Here is an 18,491-nt window from a genome sequence, read left to right as displayed (position 1 = left end):
CAATGATCTCGGTACGGTACGCTTTCATTTGGAATTGACTATTTGTATACGTTTGATATGTCCCTGTAAGATTGATCACATTTTAAAGTTCACAAAAGTTTTATCACAAAATATTTTTTATTGAAATGAACAACTCTGCATACAATGCCGGTACAATGCAGGGTAGCAAATCTAACAAAAGCAATCAATCAAATATATAAACAAATCGGACTGAAATATTAGAGTATTTTGTCATGTCCGTTCCGTTAGATGTCACTTCCGTTTTTTGCAACATAATCACAACACAACAGCTGCCGTGTAGTCGTCGCTAACATGGCGGATCTCTATGCAGGGCTAGAGTCTCCCTTGGACAGCACAAACGGTGTGTTGAGGCGCTGTAGGGGCCGACCCCGGCTCACCGACACCGACCGGGCCCAGCGACGCCTGGAGTCGCGGAAGAAGTACGACGTGCGGCGGGTTTACCTGGGGGAGTCCCACCGGCGCTGGACGGACCTCCGCAGCCGGACGAGTCTGAGCGACGCCGGCCTGGCGGAGTACCTGATGCTGCTGGACTCGACCTACGGGGAGAAGTACCTGCACAACCGCCATGGGTATGTTGGGTTAGTTTGTGTTATTATAATGTAGTAGTGGTACGTTACTACCACAGAGAGTATGTTGACACATTGTTGAATGAAATGTAGCTTCGTGTTGCTGTCTCTAATGTGTTGGGTTATGGTCAGAGCTCTTATAAACTATAATGGTGAACACCGAATCAAAGGTTCTCCAGATGGTCGTATCATTACAGACATTTTTATTTTACTTTAACCAATCGTACAAGTCCTTAACGAGTCTATATATTACCACTACACTGACTTTTCTTGGAATCAGAATATGGATTAAGTCATGGCAGAATCGTGTTGAGGGTGTCTGAGTCCAAGCCAAATGGCTGCGTTGGATCCCAATGCGGTGCAAGATGCCAAAAACACTACCTTCATGAAATTGGTTCACTCTTGAGAGAAGCGTCTGCTGAATGACTTAAACAGTTTGAAGATGCCATGAACTGCACCATGCCTGGCCTGGTCCAACTCTGGCACTGTGCCTTCACTCCTATTGTGTGGGATACTGTGTTGCAGGGAGAAGATTGCCTCCGAAATTCCTGGGAAGCACAAAAAAGGTGGGGCAGCACACGCCACAATACAAGATAAAACTGCATTCAAAAAGTATGTCAGGGTGTCAGTCCACATAAAGGGTAGAAAGGTCAGCCTACCCAGTTGTTTGTACCAACTGGTAGGCTGAGCTATCCATCATTCATTCCGGTGGACACTCCCAGTTGTGGTGTCATTAACGGGTCGGTTTTTAAATGGCTTGTGATGGCTGATCAACGAAATGGCAAAGTATTGTTCACTCCTCCAGGGATTATGGAAGAGGACTCCAGCCTCAAGAGCCTGGTGTCCTGGTACCAAGACCACAGCAACAGCTGCCCCTACGAGCCCCGACTTCGAGGCTTGGAGCCACAGCCCGGCTTCGCCACCGCCGCGGCCTGGCGCTGCCCGGCCGAACACTCCTTCGTGCAGTACCTGCCGCCGCCACCGGGGGACACCAGCGAGTCAGAGCCTGAAGGAGAGGTGGAGGGAAACGGCGAGGGACCAACCAGTAGAAGCCTAGCGCAGGTTAATGGCCTGGTGACCAGGCAGAGAAGGGACTGGCTCAAACGGGCCCACGAGCGGGAGGAAGGTATGGAGAAACATCGCTGAATGCTCCGAGGATGATGTTGTATATGTTTGCATTTGGTCTGCTGGTTAAACACATTGACATCTCAAGCATGTCAAGTAGCAAACATGTTCGGCATCTTTACAAGCTCAGTACCCAAACATCTTTACAAGCTCAGTACCCAAACATGCTAGGTAGCCTAAAATGCTACCTGAAAGTAGTCTTTCATGCTAAGGTGAACGCCAACTACTGGAGGTAGGGGTAAAGCAGGCAATCATGCTAACAAAGAAAGACCCAAACCAGGACCCTCTCTCTGGGCGACCACAGAGTTGACGCTAAAAGAGTTCTGACGTACTTCTCCGTTGTTTTCTTAGACGCGGGTGAACAACCAGACGTCTGCGGGGACCACGGGGCCTCCGCCCGGTCCCCCCCGCCGGCTCCGGAGAACCCCGTCGGGGCGGAGGGCCAGGGGAGCCAGAGGAGCGCCGTGCAGACCGTCAGCACAGAGCCCCTGGTCCACGTAGCGGGGCGGGGCCTGCAAGACAGGGAGCCGGAGGAGGCCCGGAGAGGAGAGGATCACTCGGGAGAAGGAGAAGGAAAAGATGAAGGCGCTGGGGGTGGGGGTGGTGGGGGAAGGGAGGTGAAGTTTTCAGAGGAGCTGGAGATAACGGCCGGCGGTTACACGTGTGTTGTCGTGGCAACTGCCCTGACGGACAAGCTGGTGAAGGCGGAGGCGGAGCCTGCTCTGTCCCTCCAAGGGGCGGGGCAAGGGGCGGAGTCTGGGCAGGGGGTGGAGCTCGGGGCAGAGTCTGAGCACGCCGAGCTGTTCGGTTCTCAGGGGCTCCAGACCATGATTGACGGCTGCCAGATCCAGGGTCAGAGGTCATCACTGGAAGGCCCCCAGGTAACCGATGATACTGCTGGTTTGAAGGGCCCTATTTCACCACCAGGTGTCAAGTTGATCGGTCATTCAGATCTTTAGCGACATCACATGCAATTTTCTAAAAAGGTGCGATCAGATGAAATGTTTTCGATGGTGACATGACACCTGTTGGTTTCATAGCAGCACTTTATAGAAGCAAACCTAGTAAGATAGTTGTGTAGTTATTATTTATTATTTATTTTATAATACCATGGAGTTCAGTTATTGTATTGTCCTGTGATATCACCCACCTTCTCTACAAAGCATTCTAAAAACAATTATATATTTTCTCTGTCACAGTTGCTCCTTTCAAGAGGCATGCATGTGTAACAACGGAAAAAAATAACTACAAATCTAAAATCAAACAAAAGCCCCAAGTCAATCAAAACAAATAGCTGATCCCATGAAACTGTCTATAACTCAAACCTTCTAGTCAGGCTGAGTGGGCGGGCCTAGCATCCCTACCAATCCCAGCACTTCTATGTCCTCCTCACCGAAACACTCCTGATCTCTCTGTGGCAGCTGATCATCATCACAGGGCCAGGCTATGGGTCGCTGGCCCCCGAGGGCCTCCAGCTCAGTGTGGCTCCCGGGGCCGTGGAGGAGGTCACCTGCACCGTCATCCAGGGCGTGGCCTTCGACCAGGTGTGTCCCTCCGACGCGGAGCTGAGGGGGGCCGAGGAGGACGAAGAGTCCATTTCGGGTCAGTCATCGAACCATCGTCGGCGGGTTTGTCAACAAGTTAGGATTAATAATGAATGAGTTATTCATTCATGTTCCTGACATTTATTTTATTTGGATCCATAGATAGGGCGAATAATTATAATAATTATAACAATCTCGTTGGAGCATGTCTTCCCTGTGCCCTTGAGCAGAATGGAACACCTGGAAGAATAATGAATCCTAACCAGAGTTGCTTTTGTCCCCCCCTGCAGGTCTGAGTGATAAACACATCCTGGAACCCACCGAGCAACACCTGGAGTCCAGCTGTGAGCGGGAGCGGTCCCGCGGCCTCTGCAGGTATAAACACCCAAATGTACATCGTAAAGATACGTCGAAACACGCCTCACCTTAGAGCAACGCTCGGATGGACTTGTCTAACGGCGGCCCGCTCAGCAGGTCCAGGAGAAGCCGTCGTGGCCCGGTCATCGAGGCGGACGGTATGCTGAAGATGTTCCACTGCCCGTACGCCGGCTGCAGCCAGGTGTACGTCGCCATCAGCAGCTACCAGGTAACCCCAAACCCTACATTTACATCATTATATAAAAGCTCATTTGCGTGGAGTTAGCTGAAGTTCAACTTTTATCCTTCCCCTTTACACACGCCACGATCATCCATCCACATGCAAGCCCCCCCCCCCCCCTCCCCACACGTATGCTATCTTCCCAGAAACCCTTGCCAGCAAGCGTCCCTTTTGAAGGTCTTGCAAACTTGAGAGGCGAGAGCTTGAAATCCTTGACGCTGAGAACAGACAGACCTTGAACTACAAGAAGTGGAAAAAGCTGCAAGAAGAAATGCATTAAATGAGAGCGCAGGCAGATAGAGCGCTTAGAGACAAGTATGTTGGCGGACCGGCAAAGAAGGCCATTGAGAGTTGCTTCCTGTTTGATATAGAGGCCGCCTAATCATTCACCATGGGACATCCTGGAATAAGATATCGATGCTTCTTAATGATAGCTAAAGCCTTCAGAGATAAGCTCAGCTCATGGTCAAGGTTATGACCAAAAAACAGCATTGAACTCAGAGCGTTTGCAGACTTCCTTCCAGGGTGTCAAGCAGCTATGTCTCGGATTCATAATCTCGAAATCTACCAACAACTGCGGTGAAAACCAAAGAATGTTTACCAAGCTTCCTGATTGGCTAACAGCCAAATGGATCATTGAGATTGAAGATGGAGAATGCCTGGATGGCTTCTTCAGTCAGTTTTTGGAGGTTGTTCCAAAGGAAGCAAAAATAGCGTGTAATCCAGGGACCTGGCTTCACGCTCTGAAGTCTAGGGATGATGAGCAGATGAGGATACTAAATACTTTTCTACTACCGTAATGTTAAGGCAGCCAAAGAGTTCTCACAGTATGGATTTGGAAATAAATGCCTGTTCACATTAAGGCCTTTGTAAATCGTATTTTGTGCCAAAATATGCAAAATGTATGAATAGTTAAAAAAATATGGATCTCTAATGTTAAGTGAGTGATAGTTATAAAGCTAAATAGTTAAGAGTTTGAAGGCTGAATACTATTCAGCATTAGAACTCGAGCACTTTACTTAAACATGATAATTGGGAGTAGTAAATAATGATAGAGTTCTAATGCTGAATAGCGAAGAGTGATAGTTCTAATGCTGAATAGTGAAGAATGATAGTTCTAATGCTGAATAGTATAAAGTGGTGGTTCTAATGATGAACAGTGAAGAATGATAGTTGTAATGCTGAACAGTATAAAGTGATGGTTCTGATGCTGAACAGTAAAGAGTGAGTTCTTCTTCTCTGCAGAACCATGTGAACCTGGTGCACCGGAAGGGCAGGACCAAGGTTTGCCCCCACCCGGGCTGCGGGAAAAAGTTCTACCTGTCCAACCACCTGCACCGTCACATGATCATCCACTCAGGTGGGTTCACCTGTTGTACCCGGCCTACCAGAGTCCATCATATATATATTTTGCTGCTATAACTGACTGTGTTTTTCACTTTTACAACTACAGAAACCTTTTGCTGCTACTTTCTTACAGATTCATAGTAGACTCTTGTATATTTTAGTATATTTTATTGTTTATTTTTAGGATTAGTATATGTCTTTTATCGGTTGTGCACTTCATTGTTTACTTTAGTGTTTCTTGTCTTTTCTCTTGTGCCTGTGCACTTGATCTCTCACCTTTGGATAGTGAGATACGTCTTTTCGATTAGTTTGTATTTCTGGTACAATATTGACAATAAAGCTGACTTTGACTTTGACTTTGTACTGGAAAATAGGCCTTTAGTGTTGTTGGACAACCTTTATTAAAACGAGTCTCCCTAACCATGCGCTGCGATGTGGCACTGCAGGGGTTCGGGACTTCATCTGTGAGACGTGCGGGAAGTCGTTCAAACGCAAGAATCACCTGGAGGTCCACCGGCGCACGCACACCGGAGAGACGCCGCTGCAGTGAGTCCCACCCACACCTTCAGATAACTACAGTCAGTGGAGGAACACATTCTTAAAGAGACAGTGAACACAAAACCAACTTTTTTTTGTTTTAAACAAAATTTGTCTTAAATGTTCGTCAACAAAGTTAGCTTTGCCGTTTTATCACTGTTTCTGAAATAAGTTGCCACTTTAGGGAAAAAAGGGGTATAATCCTATGTTTTTGCTATTCTCCCCAAGACACTATGTGAAAGTTCTCGTTTTCATACACTTATTTTATAACGGCATGTGTGCGTGGATGGGGAAGTGATCCGTCTGATTAGCCCAACCCATGTCTGACGGTTGGGTTTCCTGTACACATGGAGTCTAGTGTAGTGTGTGTGTATTTGTGTGTGTGGGGCGATTAATTTAATGTCTGAGTGAGGCGTAGGCTTCCCGGACACCTAAAGTATAACACTACGGTGTCAGGCGGATTTAATTTACAACATTGCTTTTTATAACGCTCTCAACAGTTACACACCGACGATACTTAAAAAAGTATATTAAAGTTGTCGTAACCATGGGGATAACACACCCTCTTCCCTAAAACTCTCTCATAAAATAAATATTTTTTTAATCACACTCTAATTCCTTCTGGAATAGTGCTCACATGCTCTTTAAAATGACCAATCTTTAGAGTGTAGTGTTACAAAGTCATCAAATAAGTGACAATGAAACAATTCAACCACGAAAAATATATTCTTTGGATGTACCCGAATTGAAACACCTTCCACACATTAGACAGGAACAATGGGAATAGGACAACATTTAAAAGGAGCCGTCCCCTGTCTTGTCTTCAGGTGTGAGGTCTGTGGTTACCAGTGTCGGCAGCGAGCGTCGCTCAACTGGCACATGAAGAAACACCGCACGGAGGAGCAGTACCGCTTCACCTGCCAACACTGCGGCAAGCGCTTCGAGAAGCTCCATAGCGTCAAGTTCCACAGGCTGAAGAGCCACCCCGACCAGCAGGTGTCCTGAACCGTGCTGCCACCTAAATGCCATAAGGTGGTGATGGGAAATGTAGTCTTGTAGTCCTCGGATCAACATCTCTCCCAGACCATCCATGATGCAGGCAAAGCACCATAGGGTGGACTGGGTGATGGGTATAGTCGTGTGTCCTGGTCCTCGTAGAAACATTGCTCGTAGAAACATGGTACAAAACAGAGGGGGGGAACACCAGAGCACCAGAAACTCTGGGAGATGGTGATGGGGAAAGTCCTCAAAGTAACACCGCTCAGAGAGCCGAGGTACCACCACGTTGGGATTTAGAGTGTGTGAGTCCTCGGATGAACATGTTTCAGAGGGCCATCCATGATGCCACCCAACCACAGCATGTGGTGAAGGACAATGCTGGGCAATTTAGTTTTACAGGTGAATGACCAACACTGACATACAAAGGACTATCTATGGTCTGACAGGCCTCCCAAGGCGGGCAACTGGACTTCGCTGTGACTGCTATCCAGAATGCCTTCTGTGTTGTAGCTCGGCAGTTAAACCGGTTCACTTGAAACATGGAGGTGTCTGGTTCCAGTCCCGCGTGCGTCAGGTCCCAGTCCCAGACATGTGGGGGGTTAGTCTGTGATCAGGGCCTGGGCAACGCGGTTAGCAGATCGACGAGTGTCTAACTCCTGCTCAACTGACACAAAGAAGTCTCCTTTTGATACGTTGTTTTGTACTCTTCTTTGTATTCATGCGTCTTTTGGGCGGTGTGTGTTTATCAGAGGATGTTGTATGGTCAGATCTGGTTCACGGTTACCGTGACATGGCGCTCCCGTCTCTCCCGACTCCTCCAACCGCTCTTCCTCCTCCGTTCTACCCGTTGATTTATCCTCTGTTTCTTTCTTTTGTTTTATTTCTAAAGCGATGCACTTTGTCCTTCCCCTGTTTGCTCATGTAATTGATAACTAATTTATGGGAATAAGACACAAGTTAATATTGCACAGTATTTATGAAACTTGTTTAAGATAAACAGGCTAGTGAGAGTGTGTTTCAAATCCTTGTTTACAATTGGGCTCTTTTGGATTGGCTTGAGAGGGAAGGGTTAACCCAACCCCTGACCCTCTACTTCAAACACCTTTACTATTCAGTCATTCAGTAGATTATTTTAATCCACAGCGTTGGGAAGAACCCCTACCCCCTACCGGCAATGTCATGAAAGGGCTCTGAATCCAGTCACAAAGTAGCAAGTTTAATGACCAAATAGGAAAGGTTTCTGCCACAGAATGAAAGGAATGGTTGGCTTTTAGGTATTTGACATGTTACATTTGTGACTATGTTGCTGACAGGTCCATGGTTTATGTGTTTTAAAGTGTATCTAGTGCAGTGTTTCCCCTTTACAGGCCCGGTCGGCCTGCCATCAGGCCAACATTTCAAGCAAAACCAATAAGGCTGCGTTATCTTGACACAATAGGATCACAACAAAAATGAAGGCGTTGCGCGAATACATAAAGGGTCAATAAAAGGCTACATTTGGAAAAAAAATATTGAATAATTTGAATGTCAAAAATATTAAGTAATGTGATTATAGAGGAACATTGACAACTCAACCGTGTTCATGATGTGAAATGTTGAAGTTCATATTTATTTTTATGCAATAAATGCACTTTATTTAAGTCATCTTCTCCTTGTGATCACTTTGTTATATTTCCTGATATACCAAGTGAACAAACATTTGAATATATAAGTGTTCGAAAAGTTCAACTTTCTTGGGGACACCGCATTCCACCGCAGGGAAGACAGAGCTCCACACGTCCACACAAACCACACCGCATGTCGTGACGTCAGACTACCTGGGAGAAGGTAGACACCTGCTTTTGCAGCTTTTTTTGAGTGGAACGGTCACGTCGTAGTGTTCTGGGGAGAAGGGCATAGGATTAAAAGAGAAAAAACGCCAAATTGGGGATTTATTTCAGTAACAGTGACAAAACGGCATATATTACTGTGTTCACGATAATATAAGACACATAGCCATCTTTAAAACAAAAGAAAATGTGGTTTTGAGTTAAATTGCTCTTTAAGGTTTTTCTAGGGGAAAACCTTAGATAATGAGTTTCTTCCATCCATTATTTTGGTCATAGGTTAACCGTTGACTAACTCCTGTTGTGTCAGCTTAAAGATCGGGAAGGCAACACGTCCGTCCGTCTGACAAAGCATGAGGTCACCAGGAAGCCTGTGATTTCAGGGAATGACCTGCAAATGGACGGATTACATTTTGTGTAAATAAGATGATAGGCTCATAATACGATTACTTTTTGAGTTCTACTTCTGTACTCTGAAGGTTATTTGTTTCTAGTTGACTGCGTCGGTCCTCTATGAGAGTTTTGATACAAAGGTAAGCTCAGTTGCGCTTTCTGTGTGGTCGGTACACAACACAATCGGGCATCACAAAGCATTATGCTGTAGACTAGAGGGAGGATGACTGATGTGGTCGCCCTTGTAAGCCTCCAGGCCTCTGCTGCACAAGTGCACCCAGCCAACCAACCAACCGGGCATGCAAATAACCAGCCGGCCGAGCAAGCTTCATATGGTGGATTAAATGTTATGTTGTATTATTTATATTTATTTGAGTAAATATTTTTACCTGCACGGGTGTGTCTGTGTGTGTGTGTGTGTGTGTGTGTGTGTGTGTGTGTGTATGAGACATGGTTCTGTGTTTGTGTGTGGGTGTGACATGGTTCTGTGTGTGTGTGACATGGTTCTGTGTGTGTGTGTGCAAGACATGGTTCTGTTTGTGTGAGACAGGGTTCTGTATGTTTTATGTGTGTGTGTGTGTGTGTGTGTTAGTGAGAGATGGTCCTGTGGGTGGATGTGTGTGTGCGCAATGGCTCTGTTGGTGGATGTGTGTGTGTGTGATGGCTCTGTGGATGGATGTGTGTGTGCGTGATGGTTCTGTAGGTGGATGTGTGTGTGCGTGATGGCTCTGTGGATGGATGTGTGTGTGCGTGATGGTTCTGTGGGTGGATGTGTGTGTGCTTGATGGTTCTGTCGGTGGATGTGTGTGCGTGATGGCTCTGTGGATGGATGTGTGTGTGCGTGATGGTTCTGTCGGTGGATGTGTGTGCGTGATGGCTCTGTGGATGGATGTGTGTGTGCGTGATGGTTCTGTGGGTGGATGTGTGTGCGTGATGTAGCCATGGTTTCCTGTGGGGGAGCAGAGACAGAGGAGGGGGCGTGGCCTCCCTCAGGTGTGTGCTCTGGGGAAGCTCATATGCTGCTTGACTACACACAGGCTCCACCCACCCTCCCCCTCCCCTGACCAATATCAACATCCCAGCCCTAAACACTGTTAGCGGGGAAGATCATCCACAGTGACTCGCTTAGAGCAAGAGAGAGAGGGCGTGGAGAGAGAAGAAAGAGAGAGAAAGAGTGACTACAGAGAGAGAGAGAGAGAACCCATTGAGAGAGTGACTACAGAGAGAGAGAGAGAGAGAGAAAGAGGGACTACTGGGAAAACAGAACCGGTGGACTGCTGTTATCATACAGAGCTCAGCTTCCACAGTAACTGCCTCCTCTCCAGCTACACGTCAGCCCTCGACACACCTGTCCTCCCGCCAGCTTCCAGGAAAAAATACCCCAACAGGTGAGCAAAGCCAAGGTTTACTTAGAATTTGATATGTAATCTGTGTTTTTGTGTGTCTGTGTGGGTTTGAGTGTGTGTGTGTTTGTTTGTTTGTGTGTAGCACAGGTGTCAGATTTATTGCTTTTTGTTCCTGTTAAATAGGGTGACGTGACAATAGGATTCAACAAAGATCCTCTTGTCTTGTCCCCTGAGAGTGAGACTGCAATTACTGCTCCTCTCCGAGAAAAGCTTTGAGTTCAGTTTGGTGTCAAGTTGAAACACTAAATGAATTTATTTTTGAAAATAAACTTATGTTGTTCATCTTTATGTATTTAGACAACTTCCAGGGAGAAAATATGTATAGATGATAACTATGTATCACTGGAAAACGATTGTAACTGTAAATTGAAAAAGCTACTGTAAATATGCCGTTTCAAAAGTATATCTTAACAATTATTGTCACAAGTGTCTTAGAAATTATATTTAGATTATTTTTATTATTTTTAATCTTTATATATTTATATTATATTATATTCGTTGATCAAATGATAAGGATGGGTTATTTCACCACTTCTTCAGTGTGTGTGTGTGTGTGTGTGTGTGTGTTTGTGTGTGTGTGTGTGTGTGTGTGTGTATAACGGTAGATATACAGTCCACAGAAAGAGAATAGGAAAGGCTTGAGAACAAGGAACAGCATCACTGGGTGGATTGTAATTTTTTACAGTGGGGATTTGCAAGTGACATTTGCATTTGAATGCTCACCTGGCTTGCTAATGATCTGGCCATGTGCTCCCCTGGTCAGGTACGAACCTGTCCAGGTACTCACCTGGTCAGGTACCTGGTCAGGTACTCGGCTAGTCAGGTACTCGTCAGGTGATCACCTGACCAGGTACTCCCCTGACCAGGGGAGGTAGACAGCTGGCAGGTACTCGTCGGTTGATCACCTGGCCAGGTACTCACCTGGCCAGGTACTCCCCTGACCAGGTACTCCCCTGTCCAGGTTCTCACCTGGCCAGGTACTCCCTTGGCTAGGTACTCTGCTGGTCAGGTAATCAGCTGGTCAGGTATTAAACTGGCCAGGTATTCCCCTGGTCAGTTACTCAGCTGCCAGTTAGCCAGTGTTGTAGGGGACTTACTGGGAGAGCATTAGGGAATAAGAGGTAGGAAAGCCAGTGCTGGATGTAGTCTGGAGTCACAGCTCATTATTGGACTTTAGTGTTTTCCAACCTTCTCTGGCCTGTGTGTATGATTAACCCTGTTGTTGTCCAGGCAACCGGGCAAACAACCTAACTGGTCTCATATTCGTTAAACTCTTTGCAAGTGCTAATTATTTTTTGGCTGTTTTGCGTAGCAAATCATTTACTTTTCGATGTCTGTAAATCGCGTCTTTACACAACATGTAGTTAAAATGCGAGCAACCGTAAAGCACTCTGATTGCTCTGTTCAAAGAATCCATGCAATGAAATGTCTGACTGGCGTGTACTACAAACCTCCTTCCAAACCAGATGTTTTCACAGACCCACCCTGTTGTCCACACGCACAATGGGGTGTGTGTTGGAGGGGGGGGGGGGGTCAATGTTTGAGGACAACATTGTGTCTGTTTCAGAGACGAGACACAAAGGCCCATCTGGTTCTGAGTGGCCCCTCAGCACCAGAGACAGACGGCCCCTGATCACTGTTGATACCCTGTGTTCTGATCAGAAGACACCACATAGTGTTAGTGTGTCACATGCTTGGTGTGCACACATAAGCATGTGAAACTTCAATTGCAATTGGGCACAAAACTCACGATATTTTACGTGCTTTGTGCTGATTAAAAAAGTGTACCAATAAAAAAGGCATGCGCCTAAGCAGGTGGTTAGGACCTCTATGGCCTTCGGTGTGTGTGTGTAGGTGTGTGTGTGTGCGTGTGTGTTTGTATGGGTACGGCTTTGTAGTATAATAGCTCTGTTAAGGAAGTAGTTCGTTGTCTGGTTCTTCCCGTAAATCGGGATGTGTTAGTTGTGTGTTGTGTGTTGTGTTTTCAGCCGTTGCGTTCCCTTCTTCCACTCAATATCAATTTTTTACTCAGAGGAATGTCAAGGACAGGCCGAGCAAATAGAGCCGCTGGTCCTTGGCTCTGACCTCACAACAGACCCACCCCCTTATTTGTTCACAGTGACGCAGTTCCAGTTTGTCATTGACTCTAAACCTCTTGATACAAACAGCCTATACTTAGCCAAGTGGGAATGCTACGATGGGAATGCTTGATATCCTCATGGAAGGTAATGGCAGTGTTTATAAAATGTTTATCGAGCGTTGATAAAAGGATCAACTATTGGCCTGCAGATGGCCATGTGAGCAGGCCAGGTGTTGCTGCTTGGAGCTACTGAGGTCTCTCAGGTGTTTAACTTCCTTAAGCCCGCAGGCTCACTCTGTCACCTGAGTGACTGCATGAACCTCTCAGGAGGATTTACATGGAATAAAACCAAACTACTCTTCCCAGTGTCAGCTATCAATGTCTGAGGTTAGCGTAGAATGAAAGGATGTAAATTATGTACAACGCACATTTTCATAAATGAAATGAAATTTCGAAACAATTTGTACCTATGTATTCGCAGGTAGACCAAATCCACAGCAAACATGGGCTGCTTCGGGTTCCTCAAATTCATGATGTTTACCTTCAACGGCCTCATCTTTGTAAGTGTGACTTTCTTGTTTTTAAAAGAAACCTTTGACAAATGCCCGACACTATGACATCTGAAGGCTGTTCAAAAACAGCTTGTTTTTTTACTGAGAGATTTCATCTGCAGCAACTTTGTACTACCTTGTGAGTTGTTTCGGTTATCATTTGATTGTGTGTGTTTTTTTCTTCCTCTCCCATCACCTCCTCTTCAACCCCACCCCCCTCTCCTCCACCTCACTATCTTCTCCTCCAACTCCTCCTCTCCCACCTCTCTCCCCATACCTCCTCCATCTCCTCCACCACCTCTTTCACCCCACATTCCTTCTCTTCCAAACAATCGCCTCCCTCTCTCCTTTCCACCCCGTCTCCGTCTACTCCCTCCTTCATCCTTCTCCACCTCCTCTTCCTCCACCACCTCCTCTTCTCCCCCAGGTGGCGGGGGCTGCCCTCCTGGGCGTGGGTATCTGGGTGAAGGTGGACAGTAGCTCCATCATGGGTCTACTCAACAGTCTGGAAGGGGCACCAGAAGAGCTGGGCCAGCTGCTCAACGTGGGCTACCTACTGATCGCCATCGGGGTGGTGCTGGTGGTCATCGGCTTCCTGGGGTGCTGTGGCGCTGTCAAGGAGAGCCGCTGTATGCTCATGCTGGTAGGTCTCACCCCTCGTAGCTCTTGACTGCTGGTAGGTCTCACCTCGGGTAGGTCTCACCCGTGGTAGGTCCGACCGCTGGTAGGTCTCACCCCTCGTAGCTCTTGACTGCTGGTAGGTCTCACCTCGGGTAGGTCTCACCCGTGGTAGGTCTGACCGCTGGCAGGTCTCACCCCTGGTAGCTCTTGACTTCTGGTAGGTCTCACCTCGGGTAGGTCTCACCCGTTGTAGGTCTGACCGCTGGTAGGTCTCACCCCTGGTAGCTCTTGACTTCTGGTAGGTCTCACCTCGGGTAGGTCTCACCCGTGGTAGGTCCGACCGCTGGTAGGTCTCACCCCTGGTAGCTCTTGACTGCTGGTAGGTCTCACCTCGGGTAGGTCTCACCCGTTGTAGGTCTGACCGCTGGTAGGTCTCACCCCTGGTAGCTCTTGACTTCTGGTAGGTCTCAACTCGGGTAGGTCTCACCCGTGGTAGGTCCGACCGCTGGTAGGTCTCACCCCTCGTAGCTCTTGACTGCTGGTAGGTCTCACCTCGGGTAGGTCTCACCCCTGGTAGGTCTGACCGATGGTAGGTCTCACCCCTGGTAGCTCTTGACTTCTGGTAGGTCTCACCTCGGGTAGGTCTCACCCGTGGTAGGTCTGACCGCTGGCAGGTCTCACCCCTGGTAGCTCTTGACTTCTGGTAGGTCTCACCTCGGGTAGGTCTCATCCCTGGTAGCTCTTGACTGCTGGTAGGTCTCACCTCGGGTAGGTCTCACCCGTTGTAGGTCTGACCGCTGGTAGGTCTCACCCCTGGTAGCTCTTGACTTCTGGTAGGTCTCACCTCGGGTAGGTCTCACCCGTGGTAGGTCCGACCGCTGGTAGGTCTCACCCCTGGTAGCTCTTGACTGCTGGTAGGTCTCACCTCGGGTAGGTCTCACCCCTGGTAGGTCTGACCGATGGTAGGTCTCACCCCTGGTAGCTCTTGACCGCTGGTAGGTCTCACCCCTGGTAGCTCTTGACTGCTGGTAGGTCTCACCTCGGGTAGGTCTCACCCCTGGTAGGTCCGACCGATGGTAGGTCCAACCTCTGGTAGGTCTGACTGCTGGTAGGTCTCACCACTGGTAGGAGATTAGCATGTAGTTCCTTTGACGGCCTTTAGGTGGTCTCAGGTAGAGACGAGCATGTAGTTCCTCTAAAGGCCTTGATGTGGTTCACCTGAAGGCCGCCGTTAAAGCAGCTAATGACGAGGCTCTCCTGTCCTTGCAGTTCTTCATCATCATTCTGGTGATCTTCCTGGCAGAGGTGGCCGGTGCGGTGGTCATCTTGGTGTTCAAACCAGTGGTGGGTAGACTCAGATTCCAACACATGCGTTATGGTTTCAATTCAAATCCAAGGTTTTTGGAAAGTCAGTGGTATTCGTTTAACTCCTTTGACCTTCCAGGCGGAGGAGTTGATTGAGAAAGTGGGGAACGCCGCGAAGAAGAGTATCATAAAGAAATATGGCCCCGATCTTGAGATCACCCAACTTTGGAACTCTGCCATGGATGCGGTATGTTGCTATGACGACACAATGGGATGTGTTCTACCTTGGATGTAAATTGCAACACGATTTTTACCCCGCCATTTATACTTTCTTCCTGTTCTGTTAGCTGGAATGCTGTGGATTCTACAACTACACCGACTTCACAAACTCAACATACTTCAGTGACCACGAAGTCTACCCGCGCCAGTGCTGCCAGCCGGGTGTGTCGCTCTGTACTGAAGCTGAAGCATTCAACAACGCGGTAGGTCCTTGTCAATCACAAGTACCCTCGCTAGACTAACTATGTCATGGAGATCATCTGTCGACCTATACCTTATACATTTTTAAGAGTTCATTATTCCCACTTTGTTTTTTTTTCCCAGACATCAATAACTGGTTGCTTCCCGAAGATTGTGCAGCTTATTGAGGACAACTCGGTTGCGATTATTGCGGTCGCATTGGGAATCGCTGTTCTAGAGGTATAGTAAAGGACCTAATGTTGGTGGTTTATTTCACATTGTAAAATGATACTGTATCATAGTCTAACCACATTTCAGGAAAATTGCAGTTTCTACTAAAGTGGAAATCACGCTGTGTATTTTTTATGTAAGAGAGAACTGCTTCATGTGTTGGGAGGAGAGTGCCGACTGCAACATCTTTCTTTGAATCTCCATGGGTCCATTTGGGGAACAATTACCTCAATGGTCCAACTTCTCTGCGATTCTGGGAGATAATTGAGAGTATTTGGTGTATGAAGAAGAAATCTCTTCTAATAGAAACTAGTGATGGGTCGTTTGCAACCGAGTCAGTTCCGAGGAACGACCCTTTAACAAGAACGAATCGACTTGATTCCACGTTTCAGTTCTCTCTCGTTCGTCTCTATCATTCGTTCTCCCAGACTCGACTCCACTCGCTGACTCGCTGTTCACTGTGTTAAGTTAGCAGAGTGGTGAAGAGGGACTAGCCTGGGCAACAACATCCCGATTCCGAACATGAAGCGCTCCTCAGCTGAAAGGAACTTAATTGTAATGTTGTGTGTCGATTGCTGACCGTCTGCACGATTGTTTAAGAACAAGGGAGGAGCTGAGTCTGACTGTCTCAGCTGAGAACCGTACATTCCATGATTAACTGCTACCGGAAACGCGACTGAACGAATAAATGAACAAACGATTCTGAACCGTTCTTCTTGGCTAATTGACCGATGCGAACTGAATCAAGGAAAATAATAATGTAATCCATCAATAATAGAAACCAGCCAAGGGTAAAGACACTTACCCTTTTAGATCACATTTTTCGTCATAATAATAATAATAATAATATTAATAATATTGAATAAGTCATACATGTAAGACATTTGTATCAGCAGGACAAAACTCTGTCAGCCTACTAAATTTGACCGGTACTGTACATTTAAATGTGCCTCTCCCTTTTCCATCAGCTCCTTGCCATGATCGTCGCCATGATTCTCTACTGTAAGATCGGTTCTAAGAATGGATGACGGATCGACGGCAGTTCTAACCAAATGATTCTTCCTTGATCACAGCAATGAGTAGTTGACTTCGTGCAATCAGTAGACTTATCAAGCTCATCGCCAATGGCATGAACTTAAATTAGTTTTAGATTGTTTTTGTTTGTATACCAAGTCTAATTGATGTCTTGAATTAATATCTGTATTTATTTAGGATAGCAATACACTTGAAAGCGATTAGGCTCACATTTCTCACACTCGCTTCCGTTAAGGACTTCTGGCTTTGGTTTACACAGTTCAGAAATTCCAGTGGATTAACCAAACTATTTTTAAAACGGAACACTGTGGTTTAAATCTTTTGTATTCAGATTACTGTATAAATGCCCTGAAGGTTATTTTGACGTTATGTTGACAAGGATTTTGAAATAAAGTGAAGTTTATTTCTCTACAGCTCAACTCAATTATTGGCAAACCGAACCCTAAACAGAACTGGAAGAAATATAAACTGTATATCACTGTAGATGTATACTAATACTGATATAGTACATTACTATGTACTAGAACTATGAACAGTTTGTTTAACCAGTCTAACGCAGCGACATATTTGTTTGTTGGACCGGTCATAGTAAAATGTGTTGCTGTTGCTGTTCATCATCAGCAACACATTTTACTACTGGACTCAAATGACCATTTAAATGTTACAACAACTCATTTATTTCACTCAAAAGAAGAACCCTTGAAGGACTACACAGGAAGAATATATATATATATATATTTCCAGGGAAGTTTAAAGTGGTAAAAAGTTCCTTATTTAATTAATAATTAATGTGACTAGTAACACATTGAGGGACTGTGCTCTGTTGCCCCCTAGAGTTGAAGGAGAAGATTACCCGGGGCCAGTGTAGCTTGCAGTATTGTAGCGACTTTCGACATTTGACTAGTACTTGCTAATGTGTATTTAAACTCATCCTTGGATTACCTTGTTGTGATGTATTAAGGCGTTAATTAGCCTTTGGTAGATACATCTGCAACATCTCCCCCTAACACCTATACTAGTGACATATAATATTAATAATAATTATAATAATAATAATAATAATAATAATAATAATAATAATAATGGATTGAATTTATATAGCGCTTTTATAGACTCAAAGACGCTTTACAGTGAAGGGGGGACCTCACTAACCACCACCAGTGTGTAGCACCCACTTTGGTGATGCACGGCAGCCAATCTGCGCCAGAACGCTCACCACACACCAGCTTGAGGTGGAGAGTGAGAGAATTAATGAGTCAGCCAATAATACAGGAGGATGATTAGGGGGCCGGATTGAATGAGCCTGGTTGGGCCAGGACACCGGGGAAACCCCTACTCTTTGCGATAAGTGCCCTGGGATCTTTTATGACCTCAGTGAGTCAGGACCTCCGTCCTTCGGAGGGGACGTAAAACCGATAACCCATATACTAGTAATATATAACATCTGTAATAATGATATAACCTTACACCTGTCCTAGAGATATAACTTGAATTTTTTTTTACTGAGGATTTTTTCTTACATTAAGGCGGAGTCCGACTGTACTAGTTATTCCACACCACCCCCGTGTGGCAATATGTATGAATTACAACGTAAATTTGAAACAGTCCGTTTAAACGTTAAATGCGTCTAATTGGGTATAACTCTTTATTTTTAATCTTAGACCAGTCGATTCTGTATGCAATGATATCGATATACGATTAATGTAATGTGGGTGTTTAATGGCATCTAGTTTAAAATGTATAACATTATTGAGTTGGCTTTCAGGGTTACGTCTTGCGGGGCCAGGCTTGTGCGTCGTCTATTTAATAAAAAAAAAAATAATGAATACCGAGAACATTGCAGAATG

General features: G+C 46.1%; 2 protein-coding genes across 2 annotated transcripts; both read left to right on the top strand.

The window, feature by feature from the left end:
• Positions 1 to 125: 125 nt before the first annotated feature.
• On the top strand, positions 126 to 8,310 carry znf653 (zinc finger protein 653; the record flags this gene model as incomplete). The annotated part of the gene is given in 13 exon segments (XM_079746360.1): positions 126 to 197; positions 201 to 222; positions 225 to 272; positions 275 to 590; positions 1,113 to 1,153; positions 1,393 to 1,713; positions 2,064 to 2,593; positions 3,134 to 3,314; positions 3,547 to 3,631; positions 3,728 to 3,842; positions 5,100 to 5,214; positions 5,648 to 5,747; positions 6,566 to 8,310. Coding segments are annotated over 13 exon segments (2,124 nt in total). The 3' UTR covers positions 6,744 to 8,310.
• A 1,821-nt stretch (positions 8,311 to 10,131) lies between these two features.
• tspan34b (tetraspanin 34b) lies at positions 10,132 to 17,001 on the top strand. The gene is made up of 8 exons (XM_079746374.1): positions 10,132 to 10,344; positions 12,924 to 13,002; positions 13,421 to 13,636; positions 14,884 to 14,958; positions 15,059 to 15,166; positions 15,267 to 15,401; positions 15,523 to 15,618; positions 16,578 to 17,001. Exons 2-8 carry the CDS (start codon positions 12,946 to 12,948, stop codon positions 16,635 to 16,637), a joined length of 747 nt encoding a protein of 248 aa, XP_079602500.1. The 5' UTR covers positions 10,132 to 10,344; positions 12,924 to 12,945; the 3' UTR covers positions 16,638 to 17,001.
• Positions 17,002 to 18,491: the final 1,490 nt, after the last annotated feature.

This window comes from Pollachius pollachius (assembly GCF_949987615.1).
Source record: "Pollachius pollachius genome assembly, chromosome: 11".
Taxonomy (NCBI): domain Eukaryota; kingdom Metazoa; phylum Chordata; class Actinopteri; order Gadiformes; family Gadidae; genus Pollachius; species Pollachius pollachius.
This window is presented reverse-complemented; position numbering and strand designations above follow the sequence as displayed.

Coding starts and splice junctions, on each gene's coding strand:
- tspan34b (XM_079746374.1), top strand. CDS start 12,946: ATGGGCTGCTTCGGGTTCCTCAAATTCATGATGTTTACCTTCAACGGC. Junction 13,003..13,420: donor CCTTCAACGGCCTCATCTTT/GTAAGTGTGACT, acceptor CTTCTCCCCCAG/GTGGCGGGGGCTGCCCTCCT. Junction 15,619..16,577: donor TGGGAATCGCTGTTCTAGAG/GTATAGTAAAGG, acceptor CTTTTCCATCAG/CTCCTTGCCATGATCGTCGC.